Source organism: Scomber scombrus, chromosome 13 (assembly GCF_963691925.1).
Source record: "Scomber scombrus chromosome 13, fScoSco1.1, whole genome shotgun sequence".
Classification (NCBI taxonomy): domain Eukaryota; kingdom Metazoa; phylum Chordata; class Actinopteri; order Scombriformes; family Scombridae; genus Scomber; species Scomber scombrus.
In genome coordinates this window covers 15,045,280-15,070,478 of record NC_084982.1, presented here as the reverse complement: position 1 = coordinate 15,070,478, position 25,199 = coordinate 15,045,280, and the positions used below count along the sequence as shown (strand labels likewise).

At 38.4% G+C, this 25,199-nt stretch overlaps 1 protein-coding gene across 1 annotated transcript in view; it reads left to right on the top strand.

The window, feature by feature from the left end:
• The first annotated feature begins 6,211 nt into the window (after positions 1 to 6,211).
• The window catches only part of LOC133992764 (potassium voltage-gated channel subfamily H member 7-like), a 35,689-nt gene continuing 16,701 nt past the window's right edge, over positions 6,212 to 25,199 (top strand). The window contains exons 1-4 of the mRNA XM_062431490.1: positions 6,212 to 6,287; positions 6,674 to 6,904; positions 16,822 to 16,977; positions 24,439 to 24,879. Of these exons, the coding sequence (XP_062287474.1) occupies positions 6,212 to 6,287; positions 6,674 to 6,904; positions 16,822 to 16,977; positions 24,439 to 24,879 (904 nt within the window). The remainder of the gene's footprint in view (positions 6,288 to 6,673; positions 6,905 to 16,821; positions 16,978 to 24,438; positions 24,880 to 25,199) is intronic.

Here is a 25,199-nt window from a genome sequence, read left to right as displayed (position 1 = left end):
TCAGTATCCCAGTATCTGCTGCCAATGCAAGTGCTATTAATATCAATGTATAAATACAGCTAATGAATAATTTTCTTCTGGAACTATTACATCTTTAGCCTCTTTAAGTTTCCCTAAAATATGTGTTTCTGTTTGTTGCTGCTGCTGTAACAGCAGTAGCAGAAAACATACAACAGTTGCTGTTTATTTCCTCTTAAATGATTAATCTGCAGTCAGATCAGGAGGTCATCAAAGTGACTTGGAACAGTGTTCTTTTCAGCCTAGGATTTTAATTGGTGACAGTTTAATTATTCATAAAGGTAAAGTGTTACTTAGAGGAAAAGTTCAGTGTCGATGCCCTTTGCATGTCATCTAGCAGTACACTGCCCCTGAATAAATGATCCACAGTATAGTAATGTTTAGCTGTAGCCTCAGATAGTTATTTCCACTGGAGGAAAAAATAATAGTGCTGATGATCTGATGGAAAACTCCTACCATTACAAAAAGATGACAGACTTTAATACCATCACCAATTTTTGTTGTCATGAACACAAATTATTTCAAAGCGTTACGGATGATTGATTGGTGAATGGTGGGTTGGATTTAATGATTCTTCAACTGGAACAAACATTTCCTGTAACCCCAAGAATGTGCATTCTATATAATTTGCCGCCAACAGAATTTCTTGCGAGTTTTATTTATAAGCTCTATTTTACCCTCCACTGCTAGTCTGATAAACAACAATGGATGGATGCCCTACAGTACAGATGATGCTTGGGCTTTGTAATGACTCAGCAGTCACATCCCAGACAAAGGCAGACAGCAAAGCAAGCCACACAGGCGATGGTTCATTGTCAGATGACTTTGCAGCCTATTTGTGGGTGGCAACATATGGTGCTCGTGCCTAGAGACTGCAGCTGCATTCACACAAGGCCTCACACTACTTCCCTCACAGTGGGGACACAGGGGATAGAGGTTGCAGTATTTCTGACCGTGCAAATTAGTGGAAACTTGTGACACAGGATGGTTCAAAACAATCTTTGTGCACATGGCAACAGGAATAAAAATAAAAAATAAAAAAATCTGTTGATTGAAAGTTTCAATGCTTTCAAATAATTTTGAGAAACTGGTATGACACATTTTCACATTTTTAAATAGGGCCTAAAGGATGAAGCACTGACCTCTAGCAGATTAAATAATATTGTTAAGTCACATACTAAGCCAAAAGTGCAGGGTGGCCCTTTTTTTTTTTTTGCTCCATTTTTTTTATCATTGAGGACAGATGGTGGAGAATGTGTGCAGTGGCATATGGGGTAAGGCACAGCAGCAAAAGCAGCAATAGCACTCTAGTGTTTTACGCTAGTGGATTACTCTCTGAGACAGGGCAGTAATGGTTTATATGGACAATGAGTAAGCCCTATGTGTTTCATAGACATACGTGTATGGGCTGCAGTAGCAGAGAGAATGGAAGCGGTGAGAGACAGATAGAAAGAGAGACAGAGAGAGAGCTACTGCCGTGAGACCTGGATTAGACCACGGACAGCTATGCTGCTGTGGCTGCTGCTGCTGTTTTTCAGATTGCTCTAAATTCCCAGAGATTATGTGGAATGAATGAATGAACGAGTGAATTAATGAATGGCCGAGTGATTTTAGAAACAACCATACCAAGCCAGTAAGCGTCAGTGTTGCAGTCATGTACGTGGTGCTATTAAAAAAACAAATAAATGTCCCATGCTTGTTTAAGAATTTACCTTACTTTTTAAATGTAATGTGATGTAATGTTGATAATTACACAGAAGCTGTTTTTCCACTTTTTCCCACCACATAGTTGAGCTTAGCCGTGAAACGGCAAAAGCTTCTGGGGCAGGTAGGAATTCACTTGGCTGCTCAAAAGATGGATGTTTGCTGGCACGAAAGAATGAATCTGGGTGCTCCTTCTTCACTAAAGCCCTGTCCTTCCTTTTGGAATCACTCAAAGTGAAAACTATTGTAACCTGACAGGCCAATTACAACTACTGCAGGCACAGAAAGATAAATGTTGTCATCTAATTCAGTCACAGACACTACCACCTGGCAGCAATGAAAGATTTAATGCGTTCCTGCATCTTGTTTCAGTTACACATCAAGTACTGTGCCATTAGAGTAAATGCTCTCTTAACATCAGCATGATAAGACCTTCATGGTATGGATTTGGAGTTTCATTCACTTAATTTCATTCCTCATAGCAGAGTGGAGTGTTGTCAGTCCATCAGATTGCTTCTATCCTCTTTACTGTAAATTGCGCAACTGTCATCTCAGATACAGTATTTAAAGCTACACTCTATGTCTATGGCTGGATGACACTTTTAACACTCGCAAACCACTTGGTGCATCAAGCATGCCAAATAATTACTTCAAGTAGAACAACGAGCAGTAGCTAACGACTAATTAAAGGTCAAATCAATACTTACAATTTAACATTTATCTCCACTACTAGAGCTATACAAATGGCAATATATCTTTTTTTTGTGTGTAATTCACATACACAGGATAGATTGTGAGATAAGTGACCATGCTTGAGTAGCTGTACAGTATGTTTTTACCCAAGGGCACACATCTCTCCATGGGGTATTGTTTCCCTTGTGTGCAGAGCTCAGTAAATATCCCCCCTCACCCACCCATTGCTAACCTTTTCTTTTGCCAGTCAGCATATCTGCCAGTATTAATCAGATACATTTCCAGAAGTGAGATGCACACAACGATTCTAATTCTCACATCAGTCACAATACTGTAAGTAATAGTTTGGACTCCTAGACAATATATCAAGTGAATTTTCAGCCTAAGATACAAAGACAAATAAACAATGCAAAAGGAAAACATGTCATAGTTTTCTAACTTAATTGCTAGTGAGCAATGGATGTCCTCTGAGAGGTTCAACTGTAGCTGTGTTGTGAGTAATGGATACAAGCTGCATATTGGCTTAATGCAACTGTGATTTAATAAAATACAACAGACAAAGCACTGTGGCTTGGGGAGATCTGTGTTTATGGGCACAGGAGGAATAACACTGCAATATTATTTTATTGGTTACTTGCAAACTCACTAAATTGCTACCCCAGCTGTCTTTTTAAAATAAACTCTTTTCCCAGAGCAGAGCAAAACAAGAGAGCAGATACTGCCACAAGTTTTTGCCCCCATCATCAAAATGTGGGTTAATAAAACTGAAATCATGGAGAGTTTGTTCACCCTAAGACACAAACCTGCAGCTCTACAAAAGTTCCTGAGAGGCAAAGTGACAAAATATCACACAAGCCAAAGATAAAAACACACTTTTAAGTTATTCTTAAATCCTTAATTATTCTAAGTATTGATCAACGGTGAACTTTTAGAAAATATACAGTGATAGGTCTAGCCAGTTAGATTTCTGTAAAACACCAAAATGCGTCACATATTTGGTGGTTATTGATCAAATACAAATAAATACACTAGTTGTCTTGATATACATGAATTGTGAGCTCTGGATATACACATGTTTATATATATGTGTGTGTGTTCATTCAGTGTGTCCTCTCAATCTCAATTGGCCAGATGGGTGATGAGCTCCATCTGAAATGAAGGTGTTGAGGACTATAAGGGAAATTATACATACATTTTCATTTTTGCACCACCTGGCTGTTGGTTGTAGTCTGCTCAGATTAGATCAACTTTTATGTATTTAATTTGTGTGTGTGTGTGTGTGTGTGTGTGTGTGTGTGTGTGTGTGTGTGTGTGTGTGTGTGTGTGTGTGTGTGTGTGTGTGTGTGTGTGTGTGTGTGTGTGTGTGTGTGTGTGTGTGTGTGTGTGTGTGTGTGTGTGTGTGTGTGTGTGTGTGTGTGTGTGTGTGTGTGTGTGTGTGTGTGTGTGTGTGTGTGTGTGTGTGTGTGTGTGTGTGTGTGTGTGTGTGTGTGTGTGTGTGTACACTAAAATCAAGCAACTGCACATCAGTAGTATATCAGCTTTTCCCTGGCTCCCAGAGGGTACAGAAAGTGGTACTGAAACTGCAGGACCACGGACAGCGCCACAGTCAAACTGATTTCATGCTACAAGTGAGCTTAATTTTTTTTTTTCTGGAAACTTAAAGAAAAGGAGCACTTGAGTTGTATATAGGGGCTCGATGACAGTTGCAGGTACTCACTCATCAAGCCCACTAAGGATTCAACAATTCTGCTGAGGGTGCTGATTCCCCTTAATGAACATAATAAACAGATGTGAACATAACTACTAGTTAAATCAACAATATTAGAAATGCCACAAAAGGAAGAGGATGGGTGGTGGAGGGAATGAGCCAGTGTTTGTGAAGCATATGTAAAGCAGCTGATGCCAGTCTGCCAACACAAGTGTGACAATGCGTCAGTGTTGCTAGACCTGCTCACTAAGAATGAACAGTGCAGTCTTTATATCTGTGCAGCTTTTATCTAATTCATCACCAGATCACCAGACCTTAGTGGTCTTAATGGTTGAGTACCTGCAACTCTCATTGAGCCCCTATAAGAAACTGAAGTGTTCTATAGCAGCATATGGAGGAGCCTGAAGTAAACAAGTGCTTATCTTGGGTAAACAACAAGCTAATGATTTTTTTTTCTTAAGAGCCTGTTACACTTATCCAATGAATCCTGGCCTAAACCAGGATTTAGGCAGCAATGAATACTGGTTTTCATTATGTATGGGGTTTCAACTTACCAGTGTAGGAAGCTCTTGGCTGTTTAATGCCTGCACTGTCTCTAAAAAGCCCATCACACTTAAACAAGTGTTTTCACTTATTCTGGCTGAATAGACCTCTGTTTAAGCTATGCTGAGAATATGAGGTCACCAAAGTGCATGTGCTAAGAATAGATGAGGTGTAATTTTGTCGTTAGTCTGTGTGTGAGTCGAGGAGATGTCAGTCAAGTCAAATTTTAGTTATAAAGCCCAATATCTCAAATCACAAATTTTCCTCAAGGGACTTTACAATCTGTCCAACATATGACATACTCTATCAATAGACCCTCAATTCAGATATAGAAAACAAAGAAAATAACCTTTAACAGGATGGAAGAAATGCCAGGAAGAGGAGCAGGGGAGGGATCCTTCTTCCAGTACAGAGTCATGCAATAGATGTCGTGTGTACAGAATAGACCAAAATAGAAAAAATTATAATATGAAACCTCAAGATGTAGTACAGTCTGTACACACTCACAGATAGAAGAGGTTAAGTTTCTATTAAAATAAAAAATATGAATAAATAAGTAGAAACACTGTATGAGTGTTGTGCATGTATTCATTGTTTGTTTTTTGTTGTTGTTTTTTTTGTAACATACTATACCCCTATATGAAAAACACTGGGTGACTATACTTTGCAAATGCAGACTAAAAGTACAGGTATAAAGTAGTTATGGCGTTAACACACTATTTTATAAAGCAGAAATATAAAATAGTAATTTCAACATTTTCACTACAGTTTAAGTCGTAAAAATATATCAGAAATATATCAATCAAAATACATTACATAAAATGAAGCGTTAAAAGCATTACAAACATTTTAGGTACATTTAAAGATGTACAGTTCTGGTAAATATACCAAAAGTAAACATGCTAAATATGTTTTTATGAGTGTACTTAGATAACAACAGTGGAACAGTGCTTTCTTTGTATAACACCACATAAGGAGCACTTGAACTACTATACAAAGTACTGTATGTAGCTACTGTAAAGTCTTATCACTGTAACATACCGTCAGAATTGGGAAGATATGCCGTTTTTTTTAACACAGGGCAGCATATTGTATAATATGCCATTTTAAAATAAACGCATATTCCGATTATAGTCGGTTTTAGCACAAGGCTGGGAGTTATCCGTACCCGAGGTGGAGGGAACTAAGCCCCCTGGGAGCAACGTCACTACCCTTGGCATATCAACCACTGTCCGCTGTATGCGCGCACACACCACTACGAGGACGTCAGGATAGCATCCATCCCTAAATGCGAAATGCTTTGCGAACTGAATTTAACTCAAGCAATCCTCCCCGATTCTGTGCGATTCGGAAAGGAGCTTTTTACATGCTCCTGCATACAAGCGGGATAAAGAGCTCCTCGGCGAAGTAGGGAGGTGATTTAAAGTGGAGAGAGTGCTCGCGTCGAGTATGGTTTGGGGTGAAGGAAACATCTCAAAGAGGAAACATCTGTAACTTCAGGGGAAAGGAGCTTTTACGGGAGATCGTGGGATATTCTGTGCAAACATGCCTGTGAGAAGAGGTCACGTTGCGCCACAAAACACATTCCTTGGATTAATTATTCGGAAATTCGAGGGTCAAAGTAAGTATCATTATGATGTACAGTTACTGCTACTACAGTAGATAAAGGGATATTACAAAGTAAATTTGCTGACAAATTAAAATCAAGAAAATAAAGATGAATTAATGTTCATTCTGTGATAAATTTGCCCCTCCTCCCCTAAAACCGTTGTAATTTTAGCACACATTTTTGTTAAAAAATATGGGAAATAAAAAACAGGTTACATTTTTAAAGTTGTTTTTAAATAAAATCATTAGTAACAGTGATACTGTGTATCAAGTAACAGTGAACTTAATCAGCTTAATTGCTGATTGATTTTATCTGAGAGCTGACAACTTGGTGTAAGCTCCAAGGTCAGATGTGCCACAGCTGGCAGTACACAGTGCATACTTTTTCTTTTCATGCAGACCGGAAATTTGTGATAGCCAATGCCAGGGTGGAGAACTGTGCTATCATCTACTGCAACGATGGCTTCTGTGAGATGACAGGCTTCTCAAGATCAGACATCATGCAGAAGCCGTGCACCTGTGACTTCCTCCATGGTGACCTGTCCGACAAAGAGGCCATCGGCCAGGTGGCCCAGGCTGTGATGGGGTCCGAGGAGCGCAAGGTGGAGATCACCTACTACCGTAAGGATGGTGAGTCTGTGACCTGGCACAACATTGTGGTTGTCATAGCATGCCCGTGAGCCAAGAGGAGTCTTTGGTGACGTGTTTCTCCCGAGAGAGAACCTACTGCAGCTTCTCAGTATGTCCACATCATGATGTGGCCTGTCAGTCTGCACCTGACCAACCAGAGTCAGGTACAAGATGTACATCAGATATGATCCCTGATAGAGGAAAACAATAAGCACACTGAGCTCCAAAATACTTCTCGCTGTAGGTTTTTGCTGCTGTAGGTTTATGAAGTAGGTAGTTGTGTACTTTGTGAAAGTAAACTGATTTTTGATCAGCGAATATAAATTTGGATCCTTTTCCTGCAAAGACAATATTATATTAACAACAAACATGTAATATTCATACTTAAACAATAATGCATTATAAGTATAGCAATTGAGCCATCTCTGCTTTTAGTGGGATGCTGCTATTGTGTGAAAATTGTCTTTTAGTAATGTGATTATTGTTTGGTTGTATATTATAGGAGGTATAACTGTCAGTGTGTCTCATAAAACAGTAAACACCTCCATCCGTATAACAACATACTGTAGTGGTAAAATTCTGGGAAAGATCTTTTTGACACCTGCCTTGATTTACAGCATCATGTGCTTGGGTGACATAAAAAAGACTGGTTCCTAGTTTTATTAATAACATTCATACTACAAAAAGATAACAATTATGATAAAACAGTTGGTGCTATGTCAGCTCATTAGACAGTTTTTTGTGCTTTGATGAACAGAGTAAGAAGTAATAACTTATAACTGATTCACCTGCTGTCCTGTAAAGTGAGTTTATCATGTTTTCTGACTTCATACATTCACTGTGTATTTGAAATGCATTTAAAAGAGCCATGGTGCATTTAGCCATGTTATTGGTATACATTAGCTTTATTAGTCAGGGGATCAATTCATAGAGCTGCAACATTGCTACACATGATAGGCTACAGCTTTGTCAGCTTCATTTAATACTAACCATTTAGTTCCAACAGTCACACTGATGGTTGTCATTCATTTGTGGCCAATCCTAGTCCTGGTATGAATGGTGTGCTGCAGAGACAGCAATCCTGAGTCTGAGAGAATTAATACGATGTTACTGCTCAGTGGCATAAATCCCCAGATTGACCACCTCCTGCCATGCTCTCAAATGAGCTTTTTATGGTCAGCATGACATAGCTGCACAGAGTCAATGCTAAAGAACTCCTCTTATAGAGCTGAAGGTGAACATCCTTTTCCCTTTTTTTTATTTTGCACCAGTGTTTGCACCAATAGAGGACAACATTGTATTTTGTGATATTGCTGTATTTTTTAATGAGTGTTAACTTATGAGGCATGTGCAACCAGCGATATATGTGAAGTCTAAAAGTGAAAAAAATGCTGTAATATTTTATTTAACCATAAGGAGCCGGAGCTTAAATTTTTAATTGCAAGTTTGATTAGATTCTAGGCCATGAATACATGTTTAATCTACCATCAGCAGCCATGAAAAATAGATTGTGTCAGAAAACTGCAAGACAATTACAAAAAAAAACTCAAGGGTCTGTTTGTGACAGCATGAACAGCTTGTTTTTTTAAGTAAGATTTTAAATCAACTTCATTTCGTTTCCCATCCTCCATACATGTACTGTACTCTGTCTAAATGTCATGTGCCTGTAATGTTTAAAGCGTGATGGATGAGAGCCACAGAAACCTTCCGACACAATCGTTGCTCTCTGTCTCTTCACAATCCTCCCTGGTGTGCATCGCGGCTTCAAGACACAACTCTTAATACTCCTCAGAGGAATTTATAGTGAGCGTGTGTGCTCATGAATAAAGATGTCATGGCTGTCAGTGCAGTGACTGGGAATGAGCAGCTTACAGAGTAAATGCATTAAACTGGTATGGAGGACACAATCCGCACGCTCCCACAGCTATAGGGGAATGAAAGATTCATGGCATCCTTGAGAGCGATGGCCCTATTGATTCAAGTCGCTCCACAAATTGAAGCTGATGGGTGGAAAGTGGGTGTATTCCATGTCTCCTCTCCTAACTGTATTTCAAGTTATCAGTCCTCATGCAAATCTGTTAATCCTTTGTATTAAAGCTCTCCATTTTCCATGCACCTACTGTATGTCAGAAATCACACCAGCGTGTTACTAAAGAACATAAAATGAACCAACACTAGCTCAGATAGGTTTGAAAACATACTATTACTAACCATCTATTTCTCTGCCTTGAAACAGGAGATATAGTTACTTGGTTGTATTGTGGCATGCATTAAATGTCAATGTGTAAAGGGATTGCTACACAGGATAGGGTAGTCTGTTTTCCCTCACCCATCAATAACTACAGTGGGAAGTCTTAAAAAGTAAGGTCAGGATTTGGAGAACAGCAGGAGCAACAAAGCTTTGGCTCTTTTCACTGAAAAAGCAAAACATTAAGCTGCTTATGTGTTTGCATAGAAATTAAAAGTAGTGGGACAATGGGGACCATAGGCACATAGCACAACGGCATTTTCTTTTAAATTGTGTGTATCCTTCTGTGTGAAGGTTTGTGAGAGAAGATACCACACGTGCATTCTTCTTCTGACGATGATGCATAATCAGTGAGATAAATGCTTTCCCTTGATGGCTTCATAAAGCTATCCAATTCCACGGGGTGTAATAATACTTTGTACCCGAATGAGTCTTGACAAAAGGAAGCTGACACCGCACGGTAGAGAGAAGTTAAATGGATAATGGCTACATAACAGCGGCAGCTTAGCTAACCATGCTGAATGATCCGGGACATGTGGTACGCGTAGGTGCAGGGTTTCATAGGTGACTCCCTACCAAGGGGACTGAATGGCCGTGTACCCCTGCTGAGGGGTTTAGTGGCAGGGGAGTAAGGGGGACAGGGGAAACAGAGTGCCTAAAGTGCATAAGGTGTGCTGCAGGACACTTGGATGACTACCCTCCAAAAGAGCACATTCATTTTTCATCACGCTCAGCCCTCTTTGGTGTCTCGCAGTATGAGGTGAAACACATTCAGAGCTTTCCTCATCAGGTTTCATTTGTCAGAGTGAAATCAGCTTGTCCAAGTAGATGTAACTAATTAAAAACAGTGGATGCCTTCCATCCTTTTACTATGGGAAGTGTGGATAATAACTTAAGCACATTGAAAAGAGAAGAAAGGGTACTGATAAATATCAGCTTCATTATTGGAAGATGTCTATATTTAAATAATGGATGGATTGCTACCATTGCTACTGATAATTAGTTTGTTGGTAGCGAAAAGGAGCAGGTGGAGCTTTGAACACTGTAACAATACAGGTCTCACTTTGCATTAGATAGGATGGTTCATTCAGCTTATATTGGAAGTGGTAATCTAATATTCCTCTCTCTACCATCTGTGTTTTTCTCTTTATCACTTACTGTATGCTGATGAATTTTTACCATCCATTGCATTCAGTCTGCCAACATTTGTGCTAAATCAAACAGAATAAAAGATCTCGTGGAAAAATATCATGAATCAATAAATGTAAACACATGAAATATAGTCTGAGTTTGAGCTCCTGATTATTCCTGATGGCTGTGGTGACACTGATTGAAGATGAAATTAGGCCATGCTGTGTGGCTTACAGCAGTTTGCATTGAGGCGAGATATTGCCATAAGGCCCAAAGACTCTAAACAAAGGGTTAGCTTGCATGGCCTCTCCCTACATGCCCTAGTCCCGATTGGCTACGCCCCAGTAGTGTTGCGCATTGGCTTAAACAGAATAGCCTTAAACGAGAAACATGTCAGATTTCATTATACAAGTCTACTACCAGGCTGTAGTCTGAGGCTGTACTGTTTAAAAGCTGCAGCTGTAGTTAGTACGTTGGTAGAAAGATACAAAAACAAAAATCAGCGCTCGATAATATTACTCATGTTTCTCCCTAAAGCAGATCAGCTTATGCAGATTAATATGAAGCCTCAATACATCAAAATCAAACGGCGAGGTTCATATAAGAAGAGCTTCTCTTTTTGAAATGAGATTAAAAAATGTATAGCCATAGTCACACGACATGATATGAGGACAACTATTGTGTCATATTTCTATATATTTAAGACATCTTACATTTTCAACACAACTCTGTTTGACCTGTGATGATTGTTATAGTGCCTCAATGATCACTTGATTAAGCAGCAATGTTTTAATAATTGATGATGGAAATAGAGTCTACAGTAATGAAATTTCCAAGGGAGCCTGTCTTAATACACTGTCCATTCATTCAAGCAGGTGTAAATAACAGTTCTTGGCTTGCAGGGAAACACTCTGTGTAAAGGTCAGAGAATAAATGGATGTTCTCTCTCTTGCTGGTATGTACAAACTGCTGCTCCGTCAATGATGTTAACCATGTCTAGCAGCTATAGAGATGTTTGTGTGGTATAATGTGCTGAGTTGAATGCTGGAAAAGAATAGGAAGGTTGGATAGCCTAAAATCCACATGGTCAGCAGTCTTTTGTAGCACGCAGACTGTACATGACAGCCCATATATGTTCTTATCAGGGACAGATTATCATAAAATGTATAGACAGAAAAATCCAAAACAGTGTTTGAGAGAAGTCAATGCACCACTTCTTTAACAAACACATGCAAATGAATAGAATATTGTCAACATTTTGACGACATGTATGTTGCATTTAGAGACAAAAAAATTCTTCCATGTCCCAAAAAACAGGAGTAGTGCAAACATGTTCTTAATGAACTGTGTCAATTCTAAAAAGTAACATGAATGAGTTTGAAATGCACTGCCAGTTATGTCATAAAATAAAACGCAGTGTTGAAGATGAAACAGTAAATGTATTCCCTGTTGATGGTTTGTATCCCCAGTACATGCTGTGTTCACAGTCATACAGTATAAATAGCATCTTCTACAACTGTACTCTCCAAATGCATTATATTTAATTTTATACTATTTCACTATTTGTTTGGGGGGGCTTTTCTTTGGGAATAATGTATTTCCCCAAGGCTTTCTGTTTTTTTGTTACTACTGCATGTAGAATGCCTATGAATCTGAATGAGACAATAGCTCTCATAAGATTGGCTACAGTTTTGCTCATCATTGCTCTTCAGCTGAGAACTCATGACTGCCATGGCAATTTATCAGTCAATAGGGGGTAGCATCACAGATCTACCAAATGCTACTTCAGAGTTCATTTGAGTTATTTCAAATAATATGACATTTGGTTTGGGGACACATTATAAAGCCAGGGTTTACATGTGAATACCAATATTTTTGAACTTACACAAAAATCATTATCCAAGGTCTAAATGTGCCTAAATAATAGAAGTAGTATTGCATTTACATATAAAGTGACATATTAATAATATATGTCACTATATTTATCTAGCACCTTTCTTAATAATGTTACAGAGTGCTTTACAAAGGGAAATCCAAACAAGGTAGATACAAATGAGGCAACAAGGAGCACAGAGGTAAAGACACGAGGGGTACAGAAGTCATGGTACATGATGGTTAAAATAATAATAAATGATAAAATGCAACATGTCATTCTGTAGATTGTATTGGTAATTATTGATGAACCGAATAAGGTTTCATTGAATAAGAATGTTCAAAAAGAGGGACAAAAGCAAGTTGGCTTCGGGTTAACATAATTTTCCACCAAAGTGCCATCAGTAAACTTGCTTGGCCTTTCTTGTAAGTTAGAAAATAGATGAATAACACAGTTGTTCCCACTCAATGGCCGAGGCCGTCCTCCGTCAGGTCATGAGTAGTTCTGCTGATCACATGGCATACTGCTACTGATTTTAGGTGGAGGGATGAAAAGCACTCCCTGTTGTAATCACAAAAAGTTCCTCTTGTTTACCAGGATTAGAGCACTGTAGGCAAATACATCAAGTTTATAAAATAATATAGTATATAGTAATTAGAACATGTTATCAGATCAAGTACAGTCTGTTGATGTACTATGGTGGTTATAAAGATGCCTTCCTTTGATCCATGTTGGTAGAGATGACATTCAGCAGGAGACCAGATGAGAAGGGACCGCCACGGCTTAGCCTTTAGCCATTGCTTTCCCATCTGGTAAGGTAAAATCTAGCCCAAAAATATTTCTGCAGAATTTTCCATTTTGGCTGTACACAGAGCATGGTTGCTGTACTGGATAATATACACTTTATATTTGAATAAAAGTATTAAATAATACAAACATTCTGTATATTCAGGCATTTTTGTGACTCAGAAGGGTGAAGTTTTGCTTTTTCACGGTATGTCCATTACATTTATCTGTTCTTTGTGTATTCTAATATCTTTATAAAAATAAACTGTAATACCTCAATGTCAAGTGATGCAATTACATAACTCCTCTGCAAAGTTTAAGGCAAGCATGCAATCATGTAGAAAAGAGCTCTTAACGCTGGAAGCAAAAGCAGTTTCTAATGTATAGGTTCCCTTCTGCAGTCAGTGAACTTAAGTAATTTACATTTAATGCACAAGTTATTGCTCTATTCAAAAAACTTTAGAAAACCCCTGACAGAGATCAGAATGTAGATCAGAATCACTTGCATATCTGAGCAATGGAGCAACCAGAGTATCTGCTTCCTTTTCCAAACATAAGGAGCAATGTTGAGATCTCGTATTTTCATTTTTTATGTCTACATGTAAACAGCTCCCCTTGCTCTATACTTCTTTGTTAAATACAAGGAAATATGCAGCATATGAGTCATGATTTATTGATTAACATTTAAAACACCAATCTTTCCCTAACCTTAACAGGCATCCCTCTGTTGCCTAAACCTAACCACATATGAAACTCAGGATGGGATTGGGATCTCAATGTAGTGCTTTATTCAATCCGTGTAAACGAGGCCATCAATTACGTGCTACCAAAATGTAATTGGGAAGACAAATTAGTCAAGTATAAATGTAATTTCTGGGACACAGGGGTTTGTTGTCTTACCTAGAATACATAAGGGGTAAACATTTTATAATTTCTAACATTGTGGTATTAGAAGAACTAAGTGTAAGAAATAGGCATCCATACAGAAGCTTATTTATTGGGTTTCACATTTCTAGCAATGTATTTGGACATTTGTGTTTGCTTTCTTACATACCTTTCATATATTAAACACACAAAACAATCAAGGGTATGTAGTGAAGGCATTAGAAATATGACAAATATGTCTTCCTGTTAAAGGACCAGTGTGTAGGATTTAGTGGCATCTATTGGTCAGGTTGCAGATTGCAACTAATTGATAATCCCTCCTCTAAATCCCTCCTTTTCAAGTATGTAAGTGAACCTACAGAGCTTTTAGAGCAAGTGTTTGGTTACTCCATTCTAGTCTGTCGAACCATGGTTGTGCAACATGGGGTGCCCCATGGAGGGGACCCACTCTACACAATAAGATAAAACATACTTAAACATATTCCATTTCTGTCATTTGATGAAAATATGAAGAGGCTTGAACAAACATTAGGGTGTCCTAGTGGCCTTTGATTCCATTTGGGGACTACACATCATTCCTGTCTTCTCTCTAGACTGTAATTTAAGCAAAAAAGCTTAAAGTAAGTAAAGTAAGTGCACCTTTTTTAGTAACAGTCAATGGATACTGTTTCAATTATCTGACCATGTGTTATAGAACAATTCTTGCTCTTTGTTAGCATATGTTTACCATATGATGATGTTGATTGGGCAGATTTTTTGAGTGGAAGTGCATTTCACAAATGCCAGATTGCAGGCAGTGAGCAGCCCCACCTCTTTCATTCAGTCTATAGCTCTACTGTCTGCTAGGTAGCTCTTTTCAATGTAGATTAAAATAAAAACCATGGACAAACTAAGTGGTCACAAAAAGACATGACTAGCAGGAGTAAAAGAATTCAGTTCAAGTTTAGGCATCATGCTCACCAAAGACACCTACTCCATGCCAGGCTATGTTCAGATGTCATTTTTGATGGTGGTTTACCTCTACACTGCACTGTTGCGGTTATGCAATGCTGTTGTTGGTCTTAGTACATCTGATGATGTAAGCATGTATGATTAACACATTTAGGCAAGTATAGTTGTAATGGTCTATTTTGGTTAACATATGCATTTCATTAATTATCATTGACAGTGACAGTGTCGGATAATTAAACGTTAATAGTTAATAACTGTCACTCTTACTCACCTTTTCCCTAACTCTGAAAAATGAGCATACTGTTCAATCAATTAAAATCAAAGTCAAAACCAAAAATATTACTTTTTACAATGTAGAATTAGGAGAGGGATTTCTGGGAAATGCAGAAAAGTGCTTATCATGACAAGGGGATTTTCTGCATATGTACTCACCGTCCCCCAGCTCTCTAAGCACTGCTTTCCTTCTTTACAACCTAACATAATGAGGCACCCGTAACACCAGACAAGATGATGAACACATACAAAAAAGTATGCTGCACTATTTATTCCCAACAATTTGCATGATTCTGATGAAATATTGAATTGTACCTGTATGTTCAAACTTAATCATATGTTTTGTTTTGTTTTTTTGATTGTATTAAAATCACATTATCACATTGTCACAGGTGACAATGCAGCATTACATATGGGAGTTTTGATGCAGGAATCCTTCCAAAAGAACTCTGGCGTGTTGAGGCAGACCAAGCTTGTTATATTTAGTCAGACAGCAAGTCTACTGCTAATGAATGCTGCTGGCAGGGTGTCTGTGAGCCCTGAGGAGATTACAGTGAACATTGGTAATGTGTGTCCTCTGTGAGTAGGAGCAACACAACAAGCCAGACAGAAAGACAGAGACCTACATAGAGAGAGAGAGAGAGAGAGAGAGAGAGAGAGAGAGAGAGAGAGAGAGAGAGAGAGAGAGAGAGAGAGAGAGAGAGAGAGAGAGAGAGAGAGAGAGAGAGAGAGAGAGAGAGAGAGAGAGAGAGAGAGAGAGAGAGAGAGAGAGAGAGAGAGACAAAGAGACAAAGGGACAGATTTAGATTTAAACATTTTGATTTCATAAACTAGTGCCAGATGACAAATGCCACTACTTTCATTATCTTCTCTAAAAAGATTCAATTATTATTATTTTGAATATATGTAGTGCAGTTTTTGATTATGTGCTGAAATATGTTTTAATTTTGGGGATGACAGAAAAACACTATCTTCTATACTGAAGATGGTCCCTTTGTTACTCTATGTTTCCCTGCATAGTAGCTATTGTGTTGTTGTTCAGGGTCCGCTGGGTAAAGAGTGTTATTGGTGGGCAGTTGTGCCTGCTGGCATCAATAGCTTTCGCTAACACAGCTATAACCAGTGGAGTTGAGAAATTGCAATATTCTGGGCTCAATACTAAGTTTAGATCATGGATGGTTTTCTGCTCTACTGCCTCACACGATGCTCAGTTAGAGTGATTATTCCTATGAGCACATTGCAATCCTCTAAATTGGCTGTAATCTGTCCTGCCTATTTGATCTATTCTACTGAATCCTTCTATGCACACTATACACTACACTATATTGTGGCTCTTGGAACATATTTGTACAACTTCTGCAAGCTTTGTCATTTTCATGCAATGTATTGCTCATTAAAACACACACGGTACATTTGTATTAGGCATGCACACACATACACACACGTAAACTTTGTTTAACCCCTAGGCTTACTTATTTTATCTCAACTACTTCATTTGTTCTGACATGCAGGCATTGACCTTTAAATCGGATCAACTTCTCCTCAGTTTTCCCAACATTTATGTGAAACTAGAGGGAGGTGTTAGTCATTTTTAGATCTCAGTTTAATTGACATCCTAACTAATGGCTGATTGTGACAGTACTTGTTTAGACACTTCTCTTAAGCATGTTTATGGGTCATTGTGGAACATACTAACCGTTTTAGAGATGTCGAGCAGAAGGATAATACACGGATCAGTTTTTTGGCATCAACACTTTGTTTCTCTTTCAGGGACTGACTTCCAGTGTAACATTCACATAATCCCAGTGAAGAATGAGGAGGGCATTGTGATGATGTTCATCTTAAATTTTGATTACATTCTGGATGAAGGAAGTGACAACTCCACTGAGAAGATAAGCCCTACATCACCAACAAAGTCAGATCAAAGTGAGTATTTAATATTCTATGCTCTCATTACTATAATAGAATGGTACCTATTACCTATTTGTTACTTCGTGACAGGACATGGACATCATGCTTTCTGTGATTTTCTGTTATTAGGGACCGAGCCGAAAGGCAAGAGGGCGAGGACTCCAGAGGAGTCCTGCCCTTGCCTGGAGGCAAGGACCCTATTGAATTTGTATCGTTTTTTATTATTCTATCGACACTTTCTGCCTTAATTTGACCCCCTAAACCTGCTCCAAAACTCACCAAATTCGGAACGCACATCAGGTCTGGCGAAAAATTCGATAAAATGGAAAAACAAACAACGTTGAACTCTCTAGCGCCACCTAGAAACGCTAAAACGGCCACTACGCCTGATAGAATGTCATAGAAAGATCAAACCAAAACTCAATTTTTTGTCTTATCAAGACCTACAAATCACGCGCTGACACCCCTGACCTAAATCCAAAAGGAAGTGCACAGTTTGCCGTTACATGTGGGATCTTCGACGATTTTTCAGGCTTTTCAAAATATATATATTATTCCTGCATACTTTCAGATACAGACTCCATTCAAACGTCAAAATGTAGCCACAAGTCTCATCTATAGATGTGTGTAATTTGGTCTGGCTATGTTTTATACTTTTTGATCTGCGGCCCCACATGCGCACACTGTTCCTCTCCCATTCAATCCGTACTGCTGTCTGTGCATGCTCTGTTCTCATGCGCTCCAGTCGTTAACTACCATGGCAACGACTGTGTGTGTGGCTCAGCCAGGTTCATTTGTGGTCTTAGTGTGCCATTTATTATTGTTTCTTCAACCGCCTCTTTGCGCCTTAATTTGACCCCCTAAACCTGCTCCAAAACTCACCAAATTTGGAATGCACATCAGGTCTGGCCATAAGTTCAATAAAATGGAAAAACAAACAACGTCGAACTCTCTAGCGCCACCTAGAAGCAGTAAAACGGCCACTACGCCTGATAGGAATGTCATAGAAAGATCAAACCAAAACTCAATTGTTTGTCTTATCAAGACCTACAAATCACGCGCTGACACCACTGACCTAAATCCAACAGGAAGTGCACAGTTTGCCTTTAAATGTATGATTTTGGACGATTTTTCAGGCTTTTTCAATATATATATATTATTCCTGCATACTTTAGGATATAGACTTCATTCAAACGTCAAAATGGAGCCACAAGTCTCATCTGTAGATGTGTGTTATTTGGTCTGGCTATGTTTTATACTTTTTGATCTGCGGCCCCACATGTGCACCCTGTTCCTCTCCCATTCAATCCTGAATCTCCATTCTGTCTGTGCGTGCTCTGCAGTCGTTAACTACCATGGCAACGACTTTGTGTGTGTGTATGCAGTTGGCTGAGCCAGGTTCATTTGTGGTCTTAGTGTGCCACCCAGTGGAGAAAACTTGTCATGATACCTGATAAGAAAGTTTTCTGATTCTTGTTCAAGTTTATTGACTGTATTATTATGATTTTAGATATCTGTGCAGTCTGTCAACTATTTCACTGACATTGCTGTCAAAGTCTAGATCAAACACGAATTACATGAGCATGAACTACAAACATATTTACAGGTTTCACTGGAAATAACTTCCTCTCCTGTTTGACTCATCCAAGTGGCAGTTCATTTCAGTTGCTCAGTCTAAATGTCTACACAGACAGAGAGAGAGATCGTGTGTGTAACGTGTATCTACTTATTGCAGTGTCCAATAAATTCCCGGGTCTGAATGCGTCTAAATGCACCTGACAGAAACCTTTTCCGCTTCGCCGCGGCCCGACTTGCGCAAGGGGGCGAGGTCCCGCCCAACGCTGCTCGCAGCTTTAATTTTTTACTGTTTTAGGGTTTTATGTCTATAGTAAGCATGGTCAAATTTCCAAAATTTCAAGTGAATGTATAATGCTCCCAGAAAGTCATTCACGTATGTCCACAAATGATCGTCCATTGCTTAGTCTTTGTTGCTAAGGTTGCTGGTTGTTGCTAAGGTTGTTTTATGTGTTGCCCATTCACATATTTCAGATATGAAATACTTTCCATTTTTCTAAAGTTTCCATTTTGAGTAAAGAACAACACAAAGCAGTGATATAATTCTGCTGATGTTTGTCTACATAGCGTCTAGAACCACAAGGTTGTTGACCATTGTCAACAGAACAGAGTGGGCTCATCAGGAGGGGGGTCTTAAAGAGACAGAAACAAAAACAGCCTGTTACAGACAGAGACTGAACTGAGGGGCTGCAAAAAGAGCTGGTATAAGATGAAAAAGAAACTGTAAATCATGTAAAGATATTCCAGTAGAGCCCCAGAATATAAATACAGACTTGAAAATATGCTTGATCCATCCACTTTATAAACATCTTAAAAGCTTAATCATGACTTGATGCAGCACCAAAAGATTATGCGTAGCATTTCATCTGCCACTTTTTTTTTTTTTTTTGTAAAATGGCGCCATTCCTAAAACAACGAGTTCCTTACTACTTGAACAAAGGGAAGTTGCATAAGTGGATCACTGTTATTGAGATAATTCATTAAAATACCCCAGTACATCTGCTAGACACTAATTAAGCACTAGAGATTTTGATTCAGTTCCCTTTCATGCTCAGTGTAACTTCCAAACACGTTGCCAGCTTCTATTATTCACATAAACTGTGCATTATTTAGTTTGCCAGTACAGTACAGTTTACATGTACTGATATAAAATGTACTGTGTGCATGCAGGGGAGTGAATGGCCTGCTTACATAACCTTATCATGTTTAAAATGTTTAATTCTTAATCTGTTTTATGTCTTTTGGGAGAGCAGCATATAGAGTGCTCCTCATTTTTTATTTGGATGTGTGTCAGGAGGTGTAAATGTCAATGAGACATTCATGCTTCCCTCTGATTGGAGGCACTCAGCATCCCTTCTCTGACCGAAGCTCAGCCATCCACTTCACTCAGCATGAATTCCTCCATGACACCGGCATTCAGCTTTTGCTGCAGTATGTGTATGTATGTATGGAAGTGTGTGCTTGAATGCATACTGTATATGTCTGTTCAAGCGCACGTGCACACGTGCGTGTGTGTGTGTGTCTGCGTATGTGTGTGCATGAGTGCCTGTGTCTGTTGCTAACATGGTTAGTCAGAGTTGATTGCTTGTGACCGTGCTTCAGCAAGGGGACCTGTGGGTAGATGGGGTAGATAAACATATGATGTGACTTTAGATTAGACTGAGTCTTGACTACAAACACACATCACACTTAAAGTATGACCTTGTCATTGTAATTATCTTTGAGTATGCCCTGAAATAACACTAGGGCACAAAAGAGTAGAGTTTGACTGAAATGGGATTTTGAAGGCTTTTGCCAATAATTCTATTTTTTTCAGATATTGTGTCTCCCATTGACCATTTCCACTCACAAAATTACATATATTCACAATTCCTTCAGATGTGTGTGAAAAAGCATCAAAAGACATGAAAATTGACAGTGAAACCGAAACAGATGAACTTCCTTATCAGGTCTTAAAAGCAGAATAGCAACTCCATGCCATTGAAAAGGATGAAGATGTTGTCACTGCTGTGAAAATATAAATACATTTCCATAGAATTTTTTTAATTCAGCAATTGTCAGGAAGAACATTTTTATATTTGAAGCTGATAATTTAGCCTGATTTATATTATAAATTATTTTTTTATTTTAAATTATGGGTGAATGCTTTTGTCTGTAATCAGTGAAAACCTACACAGCCATTTTAGTGTTACAGCCTATGAAAAGTCACTTTTATCCATGGAGGGGCTAGTAATGATGTGGTGTTGACAGCAGGCAATAGGCCTGCAGGTGTCACAGGAACTCGCACAATATTGAGCCTGGAAGAGAGTAATCCCTCTTTCCCTAAGCTGCCATCTACGCCCAGACGAAATTACTCAGCAGAGTAAATATACAATATAATATACAATTATATGTTTAATATATATAATATTTATAATATTTATAAGATATTTGTTCAACACTATGCTTCATCTCTTTGAACACTTTGGATCTGGTTTCATATTGAGTTATTCAAAGGGATAGAATACTGCTTCATGGGAAGAAAATTGTTTTTCATGTGGAAACACATTTAAGTTGCAGAGTAAATATGACACAGTTTCTTAAAACGTCATTAGCATCTATAGAATCCCAACAGGCTCCTTTTAATGTAAATAAGCAGCATTTCTACTTTAAGCTCTTTCAAGAGCTGAGGCATTTATAAATGCATCTTTCTCTCTCAGTTTCAGCCCTCCATCCAGATTAAAACAGCATTTTTCTCTACCCCAAAATTGAGTTTTTTCCAAAACGATTCCAGAGTGCATAAATCTTCACATAATAATGTAAGCTTACCAGAGAGAGACAGGGTCTGTGTGGCAGTGTAGCTGAGAAAGACTTTACTGTATGTCAACTCAAACCCTCTCTGTGATCACAAATTTCAAACGTTGACGTGGCTGATGATACAGTACAATACAGCTGTTGTCATTAATCTCTATGTCTATGATGTTTGCATCCATGAAATAGTGATATGGTTCGCTGATCTGTCTGTCTGTCTTACTCCATGCCAGATATTGGGTGTGATGCAGATTTGCTGTTTGCCAACTGAGAAGAGGGCAAAGATTTAGTTCGTTATTTAGTTATGTTCTTCATTGATTCACTGTGGGCAGAGGTCTCTGCTAAAATGGCCAAGAAATGCTAATGGTTTTCACATGAAAATTGCATTTTAAAATTTAGGCAACATTGTGTAGACGTAGTCTCAAGACCCTGACACACTAACTCTAACTCTTTCACTTGAACCAACAAATTGCTCCCAACTTAAAGGGCCCAATCCAGGGTACACTGGCATTGATGGTGCTTATTCTCACTCTCAGCTGCAAACCCACCCAGCATAAACATACTATATATTTTGGAGTAGATATGTTGGCATGTCCAGTATTAGGGATTAGGAAGAATCTCAGTCCCTGCTGTAAAGATTCTCAGTCATCCACATAAACAGGATATTTAGAAGGACTAAATCACAGGGAATTAGACTTGCTGTTTTATTCTTGAAGATGTTTCGTCACTCATCCATGAGATTCCATTAGTGTGCTTGCTAGTAGGAAATCCCAGGTTGCTACTGTAGACTTCTATGGATCTTTCACTCTTAAAAGTCATATGAACATCATTAAGGTCATATATACAATGAGCTGGTAAGATCACATTATGTTTGAGAATGAATTAAGGTGTGAAGTGGTATGAAACCTCCTGTGAGGACAGCAGTATAAACTGCTGGTAAGCTCTCTCAGGAAAGCTTTAAGCGCTTGTGGCTACCCAGTGTACGCTTTTCTAAAAATAGAAAGAAGGTATAAAACTCCAGTTTGAGCAGATTCATTAAAAAAGTCATAGCAGACATAGATGGAGTGTCCAGGAAACTGAGGAGGATCTTCAATAAACACAGCATCCCTGTGTTTTTCAAACCCTGCAACACATCAAGGCAGACCATTCAGCCAAATATAGACAGAACTATATTATATGCAGATCTATGTAAGGAGGACTGCACAGACCTATATATCTGTTTGAAGAAATAGCTGCTGAACAAGCATATTGCCCAGTATAATGAGAGAAAACTCCTATATACACGGCAATAAGGGATATTCTTTTGAGGACACAAAAGACAGGTGGTTTGGAAGACTAGGATTTCACTTCTGTCAAAATGGAACAACCATTCCTGAGGAGAGGCAGCTGAGCTGTATCACCACTCATCAGCAACTTCCAATGCAATCCTGACATTCCTTCTGAGGCTGCTCCACACCTTTATACATGTAACTCTGACAACTCTCACATGCCTATCATCTGACCTTACCCATGTGATACTGAAGTGTGCAAACCAAGATGTGTCAAAGCCTTGGACGCACCAACAGTCAATATAACTGACAAAGCCTCCTGTATGAGTAGTGACATGTCTTATAAACAAATTAATCTACTATATAATTACTATAATAAGTCTAATTTTCTTTGATATGTTCATGTAGGTATCAGCCTTCCCTTCAAATTTCCTATTACTAATATTACATTTCAAATGTGTATAATGCATTTTCACTCACTCCATAAATTAATGAATGCAGTTTTACTCAAGTTTAAGTGATTGGCTCTGGTTGTGAGCTCAAATGCCTTTTTCCTTTAAACAATTAAAGCTATTCTCTTAGTTGTTCTCCAATAATCCATGAATACATGTGGGAATGTTGTGAAAATACATTTCCTAATTTCATTCTTATGGGATGAAGTGAAACTGGCCCAGTAAAATCCGAAATTCAGTACTTTAAAAAATACTGTTTGTTTGCTGATGATGATAAGAAGGAAGAGAGGGAGTCAATTTGAAACACTGATGCTGCTTTTTTTAATGCATATTTGAGAAATAATAAAATGCTAAATTGCAAAGATTAATTAATTAATTTTTTGTTTGGAAAACTCAGATTAGAGTATCGAATGTGTAGTCAATTGTATTGTGTTATTAACAAAAACTTCTATACACATAAATATAGATTTAATGGGACAACTCCCAATTTCTTCTCCTTTATTTAATTGTTTTTCTAATGAATTTGTTACAATAACACAACAAAAACTACAGGAGGGCTTTTTTGTTTGCTTTAACTTAGAAAAGCACTTTAAATATTATATATGTGGAATTGAATTTGGTAATATAGTGTATTTATATGTTAAATATACTATAGGCATAGGCATATAAGGATTCAGCAACAGTTAAAAGCATCCTCAGTTCAGATGACTGTTTCCCTGCAGGAAGGTTGTTCATATCTCCTGCCAGCACTGGGTGTCATTATGTTCCTCTCCAGGAAACTTGTTGAGTGTCATAGCTCTATTGTAAGCTGCTATAGTTGTAACATCAGCACATTTGGCCATGGAATGGAAACAGATGGCAGTGGTGTTATGTAAGGACAGTGCTGAGAGATGGGTGCCTCTCAAGCGAAGCAGGGTTCACTTTCATCCTTGTTCTATTGTTAATGAGCCAGAACTTTCACTCTGTCCTAAGAGGTCATTAACATATGTGATGGTGCGTCCGTTCTGAGCATGTGACTCCAAACGCAAACTCGATACCTGACTCAGATCAATGAAGCAAAAGGAAGAGAATATTTAACACTGCTGCATAAAATGCATGTGTCCTGTTCTGTAAATTTAAAGATGTGAAGCTTCAGTTACAGAAATTCTATGATTTGTTTGACTAGGGACGAATACAGCTTGGAAGATACGTATACATAATCCCACAGGGTTGAGAAACCAGAGCACAAATCCATTTATTTCATTATCGATTTGCGGACTTGTTCCATCACCTGCTGTTCTTAATGTTGGGCATCCATGTACCTTTTTATTGTCACAAATTCCTTCATCATTTTCTAGCACTGTACACTGAAAACTTAACAAGGCTTCTAATGATTTTCTCCCATTTTTCAGGGAGGAGTCGATTCTTCCGCTTCCGGCAAGCTGCTTTGAGCTTAATGAATACAAACAAGCAATCTCTTCCACAAGAGGACCCAGATGCTGTGATGGTGGACTCGCCCAAAGAGAACGCGGACTCGGTGGCCCTGCAGAGCTTCCCCTCACCCACCAAGAGCATTTGCAGCCCCATTGAGGCCAATGACACACATGCCCTCATAAGCTCAAGCCACCACTCTTCCCAGGCTAGCATGGGTCCCGAACCACTTGACCATTCATCCCCTAAACTCCCCTGGGAGAAGCTGTATCAGTCAGAGCTGCATCCGTCCTCTACCTCCCTGTCAAATACCTTCCCCAGAGGCAGCATCAGCAGCATGAGGCGAGCCTCGTCCGTCCATGAAATTGAGGGCTATAGCTCCAATTCTAAAAGCCTATTCAGGGATCGTCAAACAGGTGAAGGTATGTCCTACAGTACTTAAATAAAGCTGATTACAGATTGAAGCTGTGGTTGGATCACCCATCACTTCATGATTGAATTTGCATTGGACTGCAGACAAAGTTATATTTTATAAGCTCTTAACAAATATCATCTATCTTCTATTTCTTCTTCTCTTAAATATGTAGGTTTAAAAAAAAAAAAAAAAAATATATATATATATATATATATATATATATATATATATATATATATATATATATATATATATATATATATAAAAATATATATATATATATATATATATATATATATATATATATATATATATATATATATAAAA